The sequence below is a fragment of the Engystomops pustulosus genome, chromosome 7, assembly GCF_040894005.1.
Source record: "Engystomops pustulosus chromosome 7, aEngPut4.maternal, whole genome shotgun sequence".
NCBI lineage: Eukaryota > Metazoa > Chordata > Amphibia > Anura > Leptodactylidae > Engystomops > Engystomops pustulosus.
This window is the reverse complement of record NC_092417.1, coordinates 168,331,431-168,353,488: the sequence shown is the minus strand read 5'-3', so window position 1 is coordinate 168,353,488 and position 22,058 is coordinate 168,331,431. Positions and strand designations below refer to the sequence as shown.

At 42.7% G+C, this 22,058-nt stretch overlaps 1 protein-coding gene across 14 annotated transcripts in view; it reads right to left on the bottom strand.

Moving 5' to 3' along the window:
• Positions 1-22,058, bottom strand: part of MICAL2 (microtubule associated monooxygenase, calponin and LIM domain containing 2) — a 238,432-nt gene that overhangs the window by 151,024 nt on the left and 65,350 nt on the right. For all 14 annotated transcript variants that reach the window (XM_072118862.1, XM_072118866.1, XM_072118868.1 and 11 more), the window contains exon 2: positions 19,110-19,451. In XM_072118862.1, coding sequence (XP_071974963.1) covers positions 19,110-19,373 — 264 coding nt within the window. In that variant the 5' untranslated portion in view covers positions 19,374-19,451. The remainder of the gene's footprint in view (positions 1-19,109; positions 19,452-22,058) is intronic.

Sequence of the window (22,058 nt, the reverse complement as noted above, 5' to 3'; positions counted from 1 at the left end):
TACACTGGCTGTTCTTATTTGATGGCTGGCATTATTTATGGGCACCATGGCATGGACTATTCATTGAGGCTTTCTGACTGCCACCAGTCATGGCGATTTTGGCACCATTTATGTGGGCACTCTAGCTGGCATTATTCATGGACAATGGTGCACGATTCATAGGGATACACTGACTGCTCCTATTTGATGGCTGGCATTATTTATGGGCACTACGGCATGGACTATTCATTGAGGCTTTATGATCAACACTAGTCATGTCGATTTTGGTTGGCACCATTTATGGGGGTACTCTCGCTGCCATTATTCATCTACATTGGGACAATTCATAGGAGCACTCTGGCTGGCACTATCGAAGGGGGCACTGTCATTGACAGTATTCTTGCACCATTCATACTCTGGCTGTTACTTTTCAGGGCTGGCATTTTTATGGGTGTTCTGGCTAGGACTAATTATGAAAGCATTCTGGCTGGCACAGTTCATGTAGATTTTGTCTGGCACCATTTATGGGGGTACTTTTGCTGCAAATTATTCATGGACATGGGCACAATTCATAGGAGCACTTTGGCGGGCACTATTCATGTAGATTTTTGCTGGCACTGGTTATGAGGGCACTCTTGCTGGCATTGTATATGGGCACGGGATGAATACATAGGAGCACTCTAGTGGGCACTATCCATGTAGATTTTGTTTGGCACCCTTTATGGGGGTACTTTTGCTGCAAATTATTCATGGATATGGGGGCAATTCATAGGAGCACTTTGGTGGGCACTATTCCTGTAGATTTTGGCTGGCACTGGTTATGTGGGCACTCTTGCTGGCATTGTATATTGGCACGGGCTAAATACATAGGAGCAATCTAGTGGGCACTATCCATGTAGATTTTGTCTGGCACTGGTTTTGAGGGCATTATTCATGCTGGCATTGTATATTGGCACGGGCTGAATACAAAGGAGCACTTTGGCGGGCACTATCCATTTAGATTTCGCTGGCACTGGTTATGTGGGCACTCTTGCTGGCATTGTATATGGGCACGGGCTAAATACATAGGAGCACTCTAGTGGGCACTATTCATGTAGATTTTGTCTGGCACTAGTTATGGGGGCATTATTCATGGCCCCTATGGCACAATTATAAGGGGCACCATAATGATCCATTGATGTGCATGGCAGGAATTTCTCATGGTCACCGTTGTACTACAACCCTCATCATGCCCATCCCTTGCGTCATCTCCACTGCCCATTTCATAATCTCACCCCTCTGCACGCACAGCTTCCTCCTGCTTGTTCTGCAGACAGGGTTACTCATTCCTAAAAATACACTTGGCGTTCCAAAATCTCGGATGACATGCCATTCCCTTTACAAAAGAAAACATCCAGCATCCCCGGCTCAGACTGCTCGGCTCGGATCTAGCCCAGATGTTATCAGCGGTGGGGACGGGTGCCAGCGGGCACCGGGGAGGGCAGCGATTGATCTGGGAATGGTGCAGCGCCGTCACCGGTGATCGCCATGACTTCCTATCTGCTGCGGGATACAGGATGGAAAGCGAATCGGCAGATGTTCATTCATAAAAAAATTACAGGAAAAAGTCCATCCAGGAAACTGTGTTATTCACCAGGAAATGGGGGCGACTGCCAAAAAATTCAATTCAGGCCATAAAGCGATCTGAACTGGAAAACTATGGAAACTACAGGAAAGGAAGCAGGAAACTTATTGGTGATATCGGTGGGTTCCCCAAACACGTGGGAGATTTTTATATTGAAGAAAACCAATGAAGCATTGCAGAGAGAATCATATTTCAATTGATATGCAAGTCACACTGCAAGTGCACTGGGGGCGGGCTTATTTGTCTAAATTGCCAATAAACACTGCAGGTGCACTGGGGGCGGGGGTTATTTGTCTAAATTGCCCATAAACACTGCAAGTGCACTGGGGGTGGGGCTTATTTATCTGAATTGCCTAGAAAGGCTGAAAGTGCACTGGGGGCAGGGCTTGTTTATCTGAATTGCCAATAAACACTACAAGTGCACTTGGGGTGGGGTTTATTTATCTGAATTGCCTCTTGTTTTCATCTGAAATTGCCTCCCCCTTAATTCATGATCGACATTTTCAGCCTCTGCCTGCATCACCCGCTGTCTGTAGACATATATGCCAAATTAGGACCTCCCACTTTGCACTTGCAGGCAGAATTCCATATCTGCATTATGGAAATATTGCATTGTTATTTAGGCACATGAGGCAATGCAGAGACTATCATATTTTTTTGACCGTATTTTTGGACATGGCAGATAAACCTGGGGAAAAAATTGGGCATCAGCCCAAGAGCAGTACAGGATTTCAACCTCTCCAAGAGCAATGGAGACGTGTCCTCACACTGCTGTGCTCTTAGCTCTCTGCTCTGAGTAACTGTCTTCAATGACAAGCCTCCTGCAGCTTTCACCCACAACTTAGTAAATACAATATAATACAACTTTATTGATCCCCTGGGTGGAAATTATGAAGAATTGTGAAGTGGGATTGTGAAGTAGATCCATACTTGCAGCTATAGCGCAGCAGTGTGAGGATGTTTCACCAACGCAAGAGAAGCGACAATCATAGAATATAAATCTTTGACCATCCTACATAAACAAAGATAGAATTACACAGATCTCCAGGGACAATACTTAAACAGTGTTTGTAGATAGCACAGCAGTGTGAGGACACGTCCCAGTGCATGTGGGGAAGCTACAATCCTGAAACATAAATCCATATTTCATAGTCCTTACACATCACTCCAGGGACATACTTAACAATGCTTGCAGGGAGCACTGAGCACAGCAGTGTGAGGACAAAGCCCCTAAAAGCGAAAAAAAATCCCTCAATATAAATCTATATTTCACAGTCCTGCTGCTACTAACAACATACACAAAAGTCTGATTACACATCACTCTAGGGACATACTTAACAATGCTTGCAGGGAGCAGTGAGCACAGCAGTGTGAGAACAAAGACCCTAAAAGCGAAAAAAATCCCTCAATATGAATCCATATTTCACAGTCCTGCTGCTACTAGCAACATACACAAAGGTCTTGATGCCAGTTTTGTGTGGCACTGCCCAGTCATTACATAAGACGACTGACGCATTTCACACCAGTCCTGGCTCTCTTTTTACTATACAGATGTAAGTGTCACACCCAGTACTATATATATATATCGGAGAGGGGGGCTGATTTGCATGTATATAATCCCCCCCCCTGGTCCTGGTGCCCCCTGGTTCTGTAGTATTTATACACCAGCTGGTTTCATTCCCGGATTGGCACCGGGACCACAGAAGATTTGGGATGTTATAAATAAACCCTTCTGCGGACTTTTCCAAGAAGACGCACATTAAAGAATTGGCGGATTCTCCCTTGTGTGGAAATTCTGATGGTACATTGTCATACTTTCCCAGCTGATGACACACGGTCCGGAACACCATGTTCTGAACATGTTTTACAGACCCTCCGGATCAGGGCTGGAAGGGGCAAGAAAAAAAAAAACAGGGAAAATTCTCAGAAATATTTTATGTGAAAAACTTGATGAATGAGGAGGAAATGTCTGTCTGCTCGGCGCGAGCCTCTCCATAGATGGGGAAGGAATGAGCTGTGCCCAGCGCAGGGGTAACTGCAGAGTTAAAGGGGTGGTCCGAAAATCATATGGTCACTCACTCCGGATTCAGGGGGAATGAAGATGATATGTGCTTAAAGGGGTTGTCATCAACAGTGGTTACAGCTAAGCAATACGAGAGGGTGAACATGTGCTTAAAGGGGTTGTCATCATCAGTGGTTACAGCTAAGCAGAACCAGGGGGTGAACATGTGCTTAAAGGGGTTGTCATCGTCAGTGGTTACAGCTAAGCAGAACAAGGGGGTGGGAAAATGTGCTTAAAGGGGTTGTCATCATCACTGGTTCCAGCTAAGCAGAACGAGAGGGGGGGGGGGGACATGTGCTTAAAGGGGTTGTCATCATCAGTGGTTCCATCTAAGCAGGACAAGGGTGGGTGAACATGTGCTTAAAGGGGTTGTCATCATCAGTGGTTCCAGTAAAGCAGAATGAGGTGGGTGAACATGTGCTTAAAGGGGTTGTACAATAGTTAAATCACCAGTGGTTTCAGATTAGCAGGGCATAGAGGTAGATATGTGCTTAAACTGGTTTCCATGTTTACTGCTATCCCCTATGTTCATTAAAATCAGTGGGTCCCAGCAGTTTGAACATGGTAACAATACTACATGGGACCTCCCCTTTAAACACCTCTTTGCCCTCTCCCTTACTTATTCCACTCTCAATGTATCATTGTATCCACAGCCATGAATTCGGACACAGCAAATCTTCATTAGGAAGAAGGGTAGTAATTTGGGATGGGTCTCTATAGATGAACTGTGACAGAGCAGGGCTGCAGTGTAAAGCAAAGAGGAGGGAGAGAACATATACAACTCTTACTGTGCCTGTTAGGGCATGCTGGGAGTTGTAGTGGAGCGATATGTTATTCATGCCCTATGATGGTATATGACATTTAGCACAGGCCTTATCTATAATAGGGAGAAGTCATTGCTGGACAGCGGCCAGCGCCATATCCTGGATAAGACCCAGCTGCCTCCATATACAGATCACTGAAAGCAAACAGTGGTATAAGCCTGGATGTTCCCTGCGCTCCCCTGACAACTCTGCCTGTCTCTATAAGGAGAGGGGGATCTGCTCCTACACGGAGGTCTGAAAAAGCAAAGACAAATCATCCGAGTCCTTCAAAGCAAACGGGAATTAGATGCAGATTGAGCAAAAACCTCAAGGAAATGGACTGTGATACTACATACACTACACAGTCTAGTCTTAAAGGGAAATGACACCGAATGTATCGGCCGATGTGGCCATCCAGTACTCCACATAGAATAAGATATTGTCCCTGGAGAGAAGTGTAATCAGACCTTTGTGTATGTTGTTAGTAGCAGCAGGACTGTGATACATGGATTTATATTCCAAGATTGTAGCTTTTCCAAGAGCTTTGGGAGTATATCCTCACACTGCTGTGCTCTTCTGTTGTCTCTGCAGCTAGGGTTGAGTATTGTATTGGTTGTGTAATCAGACCTTGAAATATGTGAAGACTGTGAAACATGGATTTTTAATCCAAGATTTTAGCTCCTTTTAAAAGAGCACTGGCGTTATGTCCTCTCACTTCTGTGTTCTGTACTCTCTGAAGCAGGTGTTAGGTATTGTTCCTGGAGAGATGTGTAATCATACCTTTGTGTGTGATGTTAGTAGCAGCAGGACTATGAAAAAGTGAATAGAGATTCCAGGACTTTAGCTGGACTAGAGAGTGTGCTCTAAACTCTAAATGCAATGAACGGTTAGTCGGTTCCTCCCCTCTACTCTTAGTGACCGCTGTGGTGCTCAACCAGAAACCCGAATACTTTTCCCACTTGAACCAAAGGGGAAATACTTTAAAACAGTTACATTTTCATAGTTTCGCTGCTACTAACAATGTACATGAAGAACTGCTGAAACTAGAGACAATGGGGCTTATTTATATACCCGGTCCAGTCGCGATCCAGTGGTGGGTTCTCCGACGCTGATTCGGGTCCGTCCGGGATTCACTAAGGTCCGTGTGCTGATATCCACTAGGTGTCGCTGCTGCGCCGAGGTCCGCTGGAGTTCACCGGAGTTCACCTTCTATTTCTTGGAGCAGGTAAGTGCGTGTCAAGCGACACTTTTTTTTTAAATACCGTGGTTTCCGTTGCATGCAACCCGGCACGATTGCGGCGAAGTCCGATCGCGTGCTCCAAAATCCCGGGGCAATTCAGGGAAAAACAGCGCAAATCGGAAAAATACGGGAAACCGGCCGAAAATGCGCAAATCGGACCGTTAATAAATTACCCCCAATGGGGCTTATTTACTAAGGTCCCGCCGCCGCATTTCCGTCGGCCCTTGTAAGCTATAGAGCTTACAATCTATAGAAACCTGCCGGTCTAGCAAGACACCAAACCACAAAGCTGACAACCTGCAAGCAAGGAAGGGCAACCAGGGCACAACCTGCCAGCAAGGAGGGGCACCCAAGCACAAAAAGCAGGAAATTGCATGATGTCTGTGATCTGCTGTGGCCGCACTCAGCAACTTTCTACACATTGCAATCTGCCAACGTCTTCACTTATCAGAAAGGAAATATAAGCTGTTTCCAGGTTACCGCTAACAAGACAGTGCCCTGCGCCATGACCTAGGACGCCAGGCACGTCCTGTGCTGTCACCAGCGTATACAGCAGCTATGGTATATACAGATATAGAACCTCTGTGTAATCACTAGTGATAATGTCCATCATCCAAATGGTCCTGCATCAGAAAATATTCCAAGTCCTCAATGCAGAAAAACCTCCATTATTACTATATCCAAATGCGGATTTTGGTGCACCATGGGGGTGACCAGTGTCCCCTCTCATGTTCAGTCCCACCCCCCAACCAATCTGACACATCCTTGTTCAACTGCGAAAGAGAGCCTTTGGCAAACCTCATGGCCACGCCCATTGTGCACCGAAATGCTAATTTGCATATACATTAAAATTGACATTTCTATACATTTAGAGCATAGATTTTGCTTATTATTGATTTGGAGGTACTGATACTCCTATTATCCGTACTGTAGTGGGTCTATATGAATAATTCCCCCATAACCACAGGTTATAACCAGCGATTCTCCAGCCTCAGCCCAGGGCAAACTACAAGAATGTGCGTAGTAAGGTCATGGAGCGGCTTCTGCATTCCTACGATATTTCACACGGAAGTGTCAGGCATAATACAGTGACGTGAAAATATGCAATATATGCCCACATTTATTAAGTGTTTGCAATAGTTTTCTATCATACTTTGCATTGAAAAGAACAAAGAACGTGCAAACTGCTTGTACATGTATTTATGTAGTGTTTGCGCCAATATTGTGTCGTGGCTGCTCTGTGTCCACCACCTAAAGTGACATTCCAGTGCCAATTCGGACCATGTCTCACATATACTTCTAAAGTCTGACTTAAGTCTGAATACTTATAGATAAGGGATGAAACTATGGGTTACATTGTATCTAACATAAGCAAATGATAATTTAGATAAAAATTTATATGCCATGACATGACAGGTCCCCCAAACTTTGGTTACCACTGTAAACAGTTTCAATATTGGGTTCAAAGGGATCTGTATAAGTCTGTATCCAGAGAGCTCCCCCTAGTGGTAGCTGTGAGTAGAAATAATTTTATCATGTAAAAGGTTGTGTGAAGGAAATCAGGGGAAATGAAGCTAAGTACCAAAGAACTAAGTTTTAACCCTGTTAAAGACATTAAAATCATATCCATACAGACTGGGGCAATAAAAAAATTGAAGTTTCAACTTTTAATGGCAGCAATAATCATAGAGGTTGTCAAATAGCGTTATATAGTCCCTAAAAGACATACAACTAAGCTGCTTTCCCCTTTGGCCCCCTGCCTTCTATTGTTCCGCAGTGTCGGTCCTTACTGCGGTCCCAGCATTCTATTCATCAGGATGAACATCAGCGATGTCACTTCTCTGGCCGCGATCTACAGGTCCAGAAGCTTCTCCTGTTTCATCATTAGCAGCCGCCCTGGGATCAGGATGGACATGGACACAATGGGCGAGTGAGGTGATGAGTGAGATATGTATATCAGGGACATGGGATCAGCCCCGGCCTCCTGCCTGCTCCGCACATCCCTTGGCTGAACACCGACATCTTTGCTGCTTGTTATAGTTGAAACATTTGGCACGAAACAAAATCATTTCTTTGTTAAGACGATTGCCAGAAAAGTCAGTGATGTAACGCAGGTCACTGCTAGTGCAGGCTCAGGCTCCAACATGGGGAGAGACAGAGGAGATCATACACAGGACAGGGCGGTCAGCGACTAACGGGACAAAACGTATGGAATATATCAGGACCACGTAGTACAGGGACTGTATTATCAGTACAATACATGGGCAACAAAACACCACACAATATACTAATAGGACCAGAACAATGTAACACTAAGACCATATGAAACCAGTACAATATAACACAAGAACTATATAATACCATTAAAATGTAACACACGGACCATATACAACCAGTACAATATAACACAAGAACTATATAACACCAGGACAATGTAACACAAAGAGAATATACCGTAAGAGCAGTACAAAATAATAAAATGACCAGAACAATGTAACACAAAAGCCATATAATACCAGTGCAAAGTAACACAAGGAGGATATAAAACCAGTACAATCTTACACAAGGACCATATAAAAACAGTGCAATATAACACAAGGACCATATAAAAACAGTGCAATATAACACAAGGACCATATAAAAACAGTGCAATATAACACAAGGACCATATAAAACAGTGCAATATAACACAAGGGCCATAGAAATACAATACAACACAAGGACCATATAAAACTAGTACAATGTAACTCAAGGACTATATAATACCAGTACAATGCAACACAATGACAATATAATAGCAGCACAAAATAATAATAGGACCAGAACAATGTAACACAAAAGACATATAACACCAGTACAATGTAACACAAGGGGAATATAAAACCAGTACAAGGAAAATATAATAATAGGACCAGAACAATATCACACAAAAGCCATAAAATACCAGTGCAATATAACACAAGGACCATATAACAGTAGTATAATGTAACACAAGGACCATATAATATCAGTAAAGTATAACACAAGTACTATATAACACCAGTATAATACATGAAGTATAAAACAGCTGAACAATATAATGCATGGACTGTGTACTAATAATACAATATAATACAAGGACCATATAATACCTGTACAATATAACACAATGATAATACAAAAAAAGTATGAATTATACCAATACAATGCACATAACTCAATAATAAACACCAAACAAAACCTTTAAAATCAGATAAATATAACACGGGCCCACATGACAGTGGGACCATATATGATATAAGATATGGACCAAATAATATCAGTACAACCTAATACAATAGTCATAAAGAATTCTCATAACTGGACCATATAATACCAGGATCCCAGTATTCAGAGTATTCCAGAATTATATGATACATTGGGCCACATGTATCACTCGTTTTTTCTGTTGTTTTTGCGCCTTTTCATTCAGGCGCACCATTTTTGCGACTAAACGTCAAACTAGCCGCGCAGCACAAATAAGCAGCTTTCCCTCATCTATCTTACCAATCCAGATGTTTTGCTGCGCCTAATGATATTCATCACTTGACACGTTTTCATTTAGGCGCAAAAACACTCCAGCCCGAAGGTGGCGTTATCTGAGAAGAAAGCACTGAGCCCCTGTGCAGAAGAGCTCATTTCTAGCAGCAAAGCTCAGCCAGACACTGGAACATATAATAGATACATTAGATACACTGCAGACACTAGAACATATAATAGATACATTAGATACACTGCAGACACTAGAACATATAATAGATACATTACATACACTGCAGACACTGGAACATATAATAGATACATTAGATACACTGCAGACACTAGAACATATAATAGATACATTACATACACTGCAGACACTGGAACATATAATAGATACATTAGATACACTGCAGACACTAGAACATATAATAGATACATTAGATACACTGCAGACACTAGAACATATAATAGATACAATTAGATACACTGCAGACACTAGAACATATAATAGATACAATTAGATACACTGCAGACACTAGAACATATAATAGATACAATTAGATACACTGCAGACACTGGAACATATAATAGATACAATTAGATACACTGCAGACACTAGAACAGTGATGGCGAACCTTTTAGCGACCGAGTGCCCAAACTGCAACCCAAACCTCCTTGATTTATCACGAGGTGCCAACCAAAAATTAAAGCAGCAAGTTATTGCTCCCTGTTCTTCAACAACTTTCAATCATATTGGCCTCCTGAGGACAGCAACACAGTAGTAAGATGGAAAATTTCCATCACTTTAGCTTCTTTCCAGTGTCCTTCTGTACACAGAGAATCGTAGGGCCAGCAGGAGGTCCTCCAAAGATAATTCGGCCCTTCCTACTCATTCTCCCTCTTCCTACAGTTCTAAGTAGAGAAGGAAGTATCAAAATATGTCTGAAAGGAGCATCTTTTAAGTGGCTTGCAACTGCAGGAAGATTCTTTGAGTTCGGTCTGGAGTGCTGGGGCGATGGCCCGGGTGCCCACAGAAAGGGCTCTGAGTGCCGCCTCTGGCACCCGTGCCATAGGTTCGCCACCACTGCTCTAGAACATATAATACAGACATTACATACATTACAGACAGGAGCTGCAGACTCTATTTACAGTTCATCACCTTCTATTTACAAAATATTCAGCAAAATCTTCAGCTCAAAGCAAGAGAGCTGAGAACATTGCAGAATGTTGCAGATACTACAAACAAGTGTCCCCCATGTAATTCTGCACGGTGTCTGAGGGGGAAACTGTGCAGAATTACAGGGGTGCAGCAGGAGACCAGCACTGGGGGATCCCCTCCAGGAGAAGCCACTGCTGAGGAGGTCACTGGGTGCAGGGTGTCACACACCTGGGTGCTGCTGTGAGTGTTATCTTCATTCTGGGATGTGGGAGAAGCAGAGAGGAGCTTGTAGCAGGATCACATGTAAGTGCCCGAATCTAACATTGCGCCTAAACTGCGCCAAAATTGCGCCGAAACTGTGTTAAAGTAAAGTGATTAATAAGAGGCAGGAAATTACCTTATCACAGTTGGTGATAATTCTGGCAAAACAGTGCAACTACTACACTTAGGCGCACAAAAGTGATAAATGTGGCCCTATGTCTGTATAACTTCAGACCCGTATTTACAATGATAGGCAGAACAATCCTCATTTCACTGGAATGTTCAGACATTGGGCCAGATTTACTTACCCGGCCCATTCGCGATCCAGCGGCGCGTTCTCTGCACAGGATTCAGGTCCAGACGGGATTTATGAAGGTAGTTCCTCCGCCGTCCACCAGGTGGCGATGCTGCGCTGAAAATCATCTGAACGCGCCGGAATGCACTGAGCTGGACCAGGTGAAGGTAAGCGCTTCCCAAGCGACACTTTTTCGGTTTCTTAAATGCGGCGGTTTTTCCGAATACGTCGGGTTTTTGTTCGGCCACGCCCCCCGATTTCCGCCGCGCGCATGCCGGCGCCGATGCGCCACAATCCGATCGCGTGCGTCCAAAATCCCGGGGCAATTCAGGTACAATCGGCGCAAATCCGAAATATTCATGTCAGGAAAACGCGAATCGGGCCCTTAGTAAATGACCCCCATTGTTGTTTCATTGAAAACTTTGTTGCACTTTTCAAACAATCTCATTTAAACTCTGCAGCAATTTTGTATCAACCGTTATTGGACACGGGACATGTGGACTGTTAGCGGATTATAAAGGAGATATACGTGAGATCTGCTGCTCTATAGGATGTAAGATGAGATCTGAGGATCCCAGTATAAGACGCTCGCTGTAACTGAGACCATGTCACCCGGCAGCGCAGGAGAGACCCAGGATATTCCTTTTTAAGACCGACCTGCCAGGATCTATATCCTGAATAAGGTTATTCCTGGACTGTGGGTGATTTGTCAGCAATGACCCCAATAACCCCAAGGGGAAGATTTTCCAAAAGCAAAGGCAGATAAAGATGAAAGTTAATACAGTGTGAATTACTCTGAGACTCATAATGTGAACTGAGTATATAAATATAACCTTCCTGTATACATAAACACTACATATAGCGTCCTAGAGACATCCGTACTATTGACCTCAGATTCTGCACTAGATACTATTGTATAACAGCTGAACTACTATAATACTGCCCCTTATGTACAGGAATATAACTACTATATTACTGCCCCCTATGTACAAGAATATGACTACTATATTACTGCCCCCCATGTACAAGAATATAACTACTATAATACTGCCCCCTATGTACAGGAATATAACTACTATAATACTGCCCCCTATGTACAGGAATATAACTACTATAATACTGCCCCCTATGTACAAGAATATAACTACTATAATACTGCCCCCTATGTACAAGAATATAACTACTATAATACTGCCTCCTATGTACAAGAATATAACTACTATAATACTGACCCCTATGTACAGGAATATAACTACTATAATACTGCCCCCTATGTACAAGAATATGACTACTATATTACTGCCCCCCATGTACAAGAATATAACTACTATAATACTGCCCTCTATGTACAGGAATATAACTACTATAACACTGCCCCCTATGTACAAGAATATAACTACTATAATACTGCCCCCTATGTACAGGAATATAACTACTATATTACTGCCCCCTATGTACAAGAATATGACTACTATATTACTGCCCCCCATGTACAAGAATATAACTACTATAATACTGCCCCCTATGTACAGGAATATAACTACTATAATACTGCCCCCTATGTACAGGAATATAACTACTATATTACTGCCCCCTATGTACAAGAATATGACTACTATATTACTGCCCCCCATGTACAAGAATATAACTACTATAATACTGCCCTCTATGTACAGGAATATAACTACTATAATACTGCCCCCTATGTACAGGAATATAACTACTATATTACTGCCCCCTATGTACAAGAATATGACTACTATATTACTGCCCCCTATGTACAAGAATATAACTACTATAATACTGCCCCCTATGTACAGGAATATAACTACTATATTACTGCCCCCTATGTACAAGAATATAACTACTATAATACTGCCCCCTATGTACAGGAATATAACTACTATAATACTGCCCCCTATGTACAAGAATATAACTACTATAATACTGCCCCCTATGTACAGGAATATAACTACTATAATACTTCCCCCTATGTACAAGAATATAACTACTATAATACTGCCCCCTATGTACAAGAATATAACTACTATAATACTGCCCCCTATGTACAAGAATATAACTACTATATTACTGCCCCCTATGTACAAGAATATGACTACTATATTACTGCCCCCCATGTACAAGAATATAACTACTATAATACTGCCCCCTATGTACAGGAATATAACTACTATAATACTGCCCCCTATGTACAGGAATATAACTACTATATTACTGCCCCCTATGTACAAGAATATGACTACTATATTACTGCCCCCCATGTACAAGAATATAACTACTATAATACTGCCCTCTATGTACAGGAATATAACTACTATAACACTGCCCCCTATGTACAAGAATATAACTACTATAATACTGCCCCCTATGTACAGGAATATAACTACTATATTACTGCCCCCTATGTACAAGAATATGACTACTATATTACTGCCCCCCATGTACAAGAATATAACTACTATAATACTGCCCCCTATGTACAGGAATATAACTACTATAATACTGCCCCCTATGTACAGGAATATAACTACTATATTACTGCCCCCTATGTACAAGAATATGACTACTATATTACTGCCCCCCATGTACAAGAATATAACTACTATAATACTGCCCTCTATGTACAGGAATATAACTACTATAATACTCCCCCTATGTACAGGAATATAACTACTATAATACTACTTCCTATGTACAAGAATATAACTACTATAATACTGCCCCCTATGTACAAGATTATAACTACTATAATACTGCTCCCTATGTACAAGAATATAACTACTATAATACTGCCCCCTATGTACAAGAATATAACTACTATAATACTGCCCCCTATGTACAAGAATATAACTACTATAATACTGCCCCCTATGTACAGGGATATAACTACTATAATACTGCCCCTATGTACAAGAATATAACTACTATAATACTGCCCCCTATGTACAGGAATATAACTACTATAATACTGCCCCCTACGGACCATGCAATATCCCTATGGATAAGAAAGTACATTGTCCTAGATAGTGTCAGTTCCTGGTCTAGGAGGTGTCTCAGTCTCTGCCCCCATGTAGCGGGGGTCTCGGGCCGCACAGATCACATTCTCTGGGAATGAAATATAAAGCTTTGGAATAATTCAACAACAATTGCCCGGCAGCTGCCTTAATCCCCAGTACCGGCGCTGGATGGGCTCTGCCCCTTCGTGTCTGTGTGGTCCTGTGACATCACTGCTGCGGGGCCACACGTCAATCTTCATTCCAGAAATATAAATGGAAGTGTGTAAGATAAGTAAAACCGGAGAAAGATCCGTCACTTGTAAAATATACATCCTAATTAGATTATATGTAACAGAGGAGACGGAGCCAGTAACCTCCACCCTCGGAGGTGGTGATGGGGACTATGGGGGTCACTCGGGTTGGTTAGTTTTCACCTTGGGTGAACCGGCCCTTTAATAATTTTTCAGTGCTATATACTCTATAGGGCTTCACTATAACCACTGGAAATCTAGGAGTTGTATGACGGTATTATATGGCTCAATCATTGTCACTGTAGCACAGTTTGGGAGGTTTTTATACATACATTTTATAAGTTTTGCACTATATGGAGACATTTACTAGTTTTTCTTCCATATATCAATGTATTGAGACTACTTTGTGTATGGAGATGTTACTCGTTCATAGCATATTGGTATATGATTATTTTTATGGTAGTATTATTTATATTCTTCGATCACACTGCTGCTCAGTATATCACTTTGCACTATATGGCGGCATTGACATTGTGTTTTTACATGGTGCGCTTATTATATGACATATAGCACGGTATGGCAGTATTTTTTCGTCCTACGGTAAGGCACTTCACTTTGCACTGTATGATGGCATTGGCTTGTGTTATTCTGAAATTATTTGATGACTTTATCTCAGGAACTCTGATAGGGTTAATGCATATAAGTGTTGTTTGCTATAGTTACTGTATGGCACCATTACTTATGTCTGGTAGACATCTCATGACCGTCTTATATGGAAACTATACCCAGGCACTGTTTGCTATGATTATTTATTACATACTTGTGACAGTTAACACACCATATACAAGACATGGTTGCCAGATGATGATATGGAATGGGGACCATCAGGCGTGGGTGCCTATATGGTGGCTATACAGTATAGTATAGAGGTTAGGAGAATCTGACCATGCTCAATGGTCCCAAGAGAATAGTATTAGCTGCGATTATTTTGCGCTGACACCGGGGATTATGGGACAGGAGGCTCTTTGTTTGATCCGAGCTCGCACTGAATGAGACACATGATAATATTTTCAATCCAATCAATCCAATCCTTTGAGGAGTCGGAGGAGCGGACAATATTTGTATTGTTCCGCTCCGGCTACATGAATGTCAATGGGAGCGGGGGAGCGGCGAGTTTTTCTGGGCTTGGAACGGTGGCTCGTGTCCTTGTCGACATCTGAGGGAATTAGCTCAAGGCGTTCTTAGATCTGCCGGGAGATTTCACTGAAACATTGTTTCTCTCCTGAAATATTAATTCCAGAAGTTGGTTCTTTCTCCAAGAAACACAAAAGCTCCAGTCATTAGAAGGAGATTGTCACCCCACACGCCCCATTTATCCTAAACTTCATTATGAATATGTGAGAACTGTAGGGTCCGGATATATGGGCATTCCAGAAATATTTAGGGGGATGAACTGGGTAAGGGGTGGGGAGGAAGTAACGGTTCCATCATACAACTACTATGTACTTTGGGAAGAGAAGTGTCCCAACATGGTGGATCCAATCCCAATTTACCACAAGGAAGTACAATCCTGGGTAGGACTCCTTTCTAGAAAGGGACTACTGTAGCAGGCGAGGAGCCTCAGCAGAAGGTCAGGAATTTTGCAGAAGACCAAGACTTGGTAAAGAATGCACATCTCTGATTTGGGCTTTGGTGCCCCCGCACTTGGGTGATGTTGGGATATGTTGTGCCAAGTGGCATGGAGAGGAGAAGAGGTTGGCAAAATAGGAAGGTTTCTACTAGTATGACGAGCACCCATCTTGAAGGTACTTTGTTTAAGGACGTGGGATACTATTAGGGGCTTTCACAATGACTGTCTCCTATTGCCACAGTACTGTCATGCATGATAGTTAAGGCACCATATGCAGGACAAGGTTGCCAGATGATGATATGACTTAGGAAGCATTAGGTGCCTATATGGTGGCTATACAGTATGGTATATAGACCCCCTAGACCAATGTGGACCACTGATCTCAGTTGATAATCAATCCTCTGATGGTTATCTAAGGCAAAGTCCCCACAGGAAGGTGCCTGAGCATATAGGTTCTAGTGCTCCCATATGGGAGCATAAACAGGATAAGAAGATCGTAAAATAGGAAGAACTCTAGTAATAGAGTCACAATGACCAACTGAAGAAGGTGCCTGAGCAGAGGGGTCAAGCTAAACTTTCTGCTGCCTGAGCATATAGGTTCCTAGTGTGCTACTTCCTATGTGGATTCTGCATTCCTACCTACTGACTCTTTCCAGTCTATCTGACTTTGTCCTGAATCCTGATTTTGTTATTATGACTTGGTATTGACCTACTGATCTCCCATGTTGATCCTAGAAGCTTCTAACTTCAAATCTGTGTTGTCCACCCTGATCATGGCCTGACCCAACTATTTAACCTGACGTGAGCTCATACCAGGCTATATATTGCTGCTTGGTCATCAACTACACCAGGACAAAGAGGTAGCAACCTGGTGATCTCCTCACAACAAAGTCCAGAACCATGTAAAGAGGTTAAAGGGTATAAACCATGGAGGTCACTTAGACATCAGGATCTTCCCAGAGCTAAACCAATTGGGTCCACAAGCCAAATATTGTTATGATTTCTCCATGTTGGGGTCTATTCAGATTCAATCAGGCATTTATTAATACAAGGAGCAATCAATCACTGTGATTGGCTGCCAGGAAAAATTTTGTAGGAGAAGAAGGAGGAGCTTCCCTACGAGAAGGTGATATAGGAGAAATTGGTCCAATAATAATGATATGATATCCTTTCCCAGACATCAAAAGTCTGGGAAACCTGCCCCTTATCCAGGGTGACTTTTGGGTCACCCTGGATAAGGGGCAGGTTGGTGAATGTGGATATATTAGATATTTCTTGTCCTCTAACCTATCTATTCTTCACCCATCATCTGGTGACATCTGTATTTGAAGATGATTTATCTCAAAGCTTCTCCTTTTCTTTCTCTCTGACAGACGTTCATCCCGGTAAAGAGGAAGTTTAGCTTAAAGGGATTACGTTAAGGGTGAAGAATGTTCTTCAGAGAACACACAAAGTTCTTAGGAGTAAACTCTTCACTCCACTTGATAAAGTGACTATGAGGTGATGAGTTCTGGTAATAAGTGACGCACCGTCCCAGGCAGGCGAGTACGGGCTGATCCCCCCGAATAAACCTGTGCGCCCCCTCCCCACCTTCTTCTACATGACAGCTCCTCAATAGACACGGCAATAGAGAACGCAGGTGGTGACTCACGGGGAAGAAATGTATGTTTCACATTGAAACAAAATGAGAAAAATATTGCGAAAGTGACAAAAATTCATGGAATCTTCACAAATCTTAAATCAGAGCGGCATCCCGGGAGAAGATGATAATCTGACACATGATGGACAATATGTCTGTTCTATAGGCTTGATATAAAGGTGCTAGGACCCAGGAGGTGCCAACATGCCAATTTACCACCGGTCAGGGTATTTACGTACAGGGCTTGGGCATCAAGCTGACGCTTTTTCCTGGGGAAGATACATATTATATGCCCCATAAGCTTCTTCAATTGCATCCATAGGACTAAAAGTGGATCTTATTTATAAATTAGGTGCCAACATGCCACCTTGCCATGATCATGGTATATAAATACAGGGCTTGGGCATCAAGCTGATACTGTGTCCTGGGGGAGATAGATAATAAGCCCCATACAAAGTAAAAGTGTGTATCTAATCCACAAATGTATTCAGCCCATAGAAGCCTGGCACACTCCGAATCCATCACTACGACATAGGCGTAAGACTGTAATCCAGCTATTAAGTCGCACGCACAGACACAAGTGTCCACCTGTCACAAGCCAAGCCACCAGTAGCTACAAAGTCAAGTGCCTAATCCTCAAGACGATGAGGCCTATATCCAGGGATCCTCACCAGGAGTAAGAGCAAGTCTAGCTGGAAGTGCCCTTCGAGGTGCCACCTGTGCCGCCATCTGTGACACACACACTCACTGCGACTGCGGAATGAAGACTTCTGAAACATCTGAATGGCAACAATGTAACTAATCCATGTTCTTAGGGATTTTGGTGGGAATAAAGGGGGATTCAAAGCCTGTAAGGGCGTATCCCCTTATTTACGGAAAAGTTTTCCGTTAAATAGTTGATCAATATCAGATTGATGTGGTCGACACCTCGTACCATGACTATAAAAGAAAATTGTAACATCTGACTTGCAACAATGTAACTAATCCTGGTTACTGTGTAAATCCTGATAATGAAGGGGTATTCCAACCATTTAAAGGGCATCTACCACCAGGATGAATGACTGTATGCAAATTAGTCTGAGGGGCTCCAGGCTCCATAGGTGTTAATGGAGCCTGGTGCCCCTCAGGATAATTTGCTTAAAGTCTTTCATCCTGAATTATTTTCATTGTATTCCTAGAACCATGCTAGAAATTGGAGTCCTGCTCCTCCCTGCATAATGTATAACTCAATGAATCAGGAGTGTTCCTTTAAGGCGGTATTCCTTTATTTCTTTTACCTTGAACAGCAGATGTCCAGCCTCAGTGCACTCCTACTAGTGAGCAGTTTGATGGAGTAGTAGCACTCACCCATGACATCCATTACATCACGTGACCTATACAAGTTAATGGGGATGAGCTGCAATACCTAGAACAGCCACTATATCATGTATGGCGCTGTTCTTGGTAGACTTTGAAGCATTGGCACAGCTGATTATAGCAAGCTTTGTGTTAAAGATCAAAAACTGATCACCTATCCTAAGTAAAAGTATTCAATAAAGAAGTTGAAAAATATCCCTTTAAGAAATGAAGAAACATGTTACATTTCCCTCCACTAATCCCATAGAATCTGGGTCATGAATGGTAATGGGTCACCCCGAGGTTCGCTTACCTTAGTCCCCGCACAGGCCTTCCCCTTCTTGTACTCCTTCTGACTGTAGCGCTTGTCCAGCTTGTTCCATAAGGCTTTGGCTTTCCAGCTGGTGACCTTGGACTTGAGTTTGCTGTAGAAGTGCCGGTAGTCCTTGGGATCTAGGTCCAGCTGCCGGGTGAGGATGTTAAAGGCCTGCAGCGTTCCCTTACACGTCGTGGCCTGGATGAAGTTTTCGAAGAGCTGTCCGGCCTGGCCCTGCTTGTCGTCATCATTCTCCCCCATAATTTTATTCTCAGCTGACGGGTCTATAGGACACTACATAAAGAAGGAAATGTTGCGGTCGATTCTCCTTTGTAAAACCTGCAACGATAAATATAGCACAAGTGTAAGGTGTCTGCAGTGAATGGCAAGTCTTGGACATTAATATTGTTCTGTTTTTCTAATATAAAGCTCCAAATCCCCTGCAAAAACACATAACACTTGACTTCCTGCAGCCACCACTAGAGGGAGCTCAGGAGAACACTGCATACAGATTTATTATTGAGTTCAATGTATACACAGCATGCAGGGAGCTCCCTCTATTGGTGGCAGCAGGTATCTAGCTGTACATGGTTTCTTTTGTCATGTTCATATCTATGCTGGAGTTTTGGAGCTCTGTATTAGAAAGAACAAAAGATTTATCACCGTATATATAGATTATATATTAATTAGAAATTAATCGGAGCATAAAGCTAAAAACAACATGATAGAAAAAGAAGGAGAATCACATTAAATATACAGTACTTTGTAAAATAAAAAATACATTATATAAAATATTTTTATATTATCTTTCACAGATACATACAAGTTGGATACATGGAAAGTTTAATAGAGAAAGACAGAGTTGAGTTGATGCGAGATGTAGTATAATGTACATATAAGATAGATACATTGACAGATAGATAGGATGGATAGATGATAAAAACGAATGATACATTGATAATTGATTGGTAGATATGAGAAAGATAGATATGATATTGATAGATGTGAGATAGATAGATGTGAGATAGATAGATGTGAGATAGATAGATGTGAGATAGATAGATGCGAGATAGATAGATATGAGATAGATAGATGTGAGATAGATAGATGCGAGATAGATAGATGCGAGATAGATAGATGCGAGATAGATAGATGCGAGATATGAGATAGATATGAGATAGATACATAGACAGATAGATATGAGATAGATAGATAGATAGATATGAGATAGATATGAGATAGATAGATACACATGAGATAGATAGATATGAGATAGATAGATAGATGGATATGAGATAGATAGATAGATAGATGTGAGATAGATAGATAGATAGATAGATAGATAGATAGATAGATAGATAGATAGATAGATAGGAGATGGATAGATAGATAGATAGATATGAGATAGATAGATAGATAGATAGATAGATAGATATTAGATGGATAGATAGATAAGATATACAGTATACATGAAAAACATAAATGATACATTGATGATTGATTGATATGAGAAAATAGATAAGACAGACAGATATGCTAAATAGATGGATAAATAGATAGAATAGTTAGGAAATATAGATGATGACGAAATGATACCTTGATGACTGACTGATATGAGAGACAGAGATGTGATAGATAGATAGATAGATAGATATTAGATAGATATTAGATAGATATGAGATAGATATTTTCTCACAATCGTCTCCAAATTACAGCTCAGATCCAGAAGTGAAGACTGGAGGCGCTGACTCAGAAAACACAGGGAGGAAACCAAATTAGGATAAAAATCTTGGTTATCCCACAGAGAGAAGTATTAGACTTCCCAGGCAGGAACAGAGTTATTTGGTCTGACTGTGGATTATTACATCCTCCCGAATACTAACACAGCTCCACGCACTACCGGGAGCTTAACCGCTAGAGGGACAACAAAGGCTCCACCACCAGCACTCACACACTGAAAGCTCCACCACCAGCACTCACACACTGAAAGCTCCACCACCAGCACTCACACACTGAAAGCTCCACCACCAGCACTCACACACTGAAGGCTCCACCACCAGCACTCACACACTCACGGCTCCACCACCAGCACTCACACACTCACGGCTCCACCACCAGCACTCACACACTCAAGGCTCCACCACCAGCACTCACACACTCAAGGCTCCACCACCAGCACTCACACACTGAAAGCTCCACCACCAGCACTCACACACTGAAGGCTCCACCACCAGCACTCACACACTGAAGGCTCCACCACCAGCACTCACACACTGAAAGCTCCACCACCAGCACTCACACACTGAAGGCTCCACCACCAGCACTCACACACTGAAGGCTCCACCACCGGCACTCACACACTGAAGGCTCCACCACCGGCACTCACACACTGAAGGCTCCACCACCGGCACTCACACACTGAAGGCTCCACCACCGGCACTCACACACTGAAGGCTCCACCACCGGCACTCACACACTGAAGGCTCCACCACCGGCACTCACACACTGAAGGCTCCACCACCGGCACTCACACACTGAAGGCTCCACCACCGGCACTCACACACTGAAGGCACTACCGGGAGCTTAACCGCTAGAGGGACAACAAAGGCTCCACCACCAGCACTCACACACTGAAAGCTCCACCACCAGCACTCACACACTGAAAGCTCCACCACCAGCACTCACACACTGAAAGCTCCACCACCAGCACTCACACACTGAAGGCTCCACCACCAGCACTCACACACTCACGGCTCCACCACCAGCACTCACACACTCAAGGCTCCACCACCAGCACTCACACACTCAAGGCTCCACCACCAGCACTCACACACTCAAGGCTCCACCACCAGCACTCACACACTGAAAGCTCCACCACCAGCACTCACACACTGAAGGCTCCACCACCAGCACTCACACACTGAAGGCTCCACCACCAGCACTCAC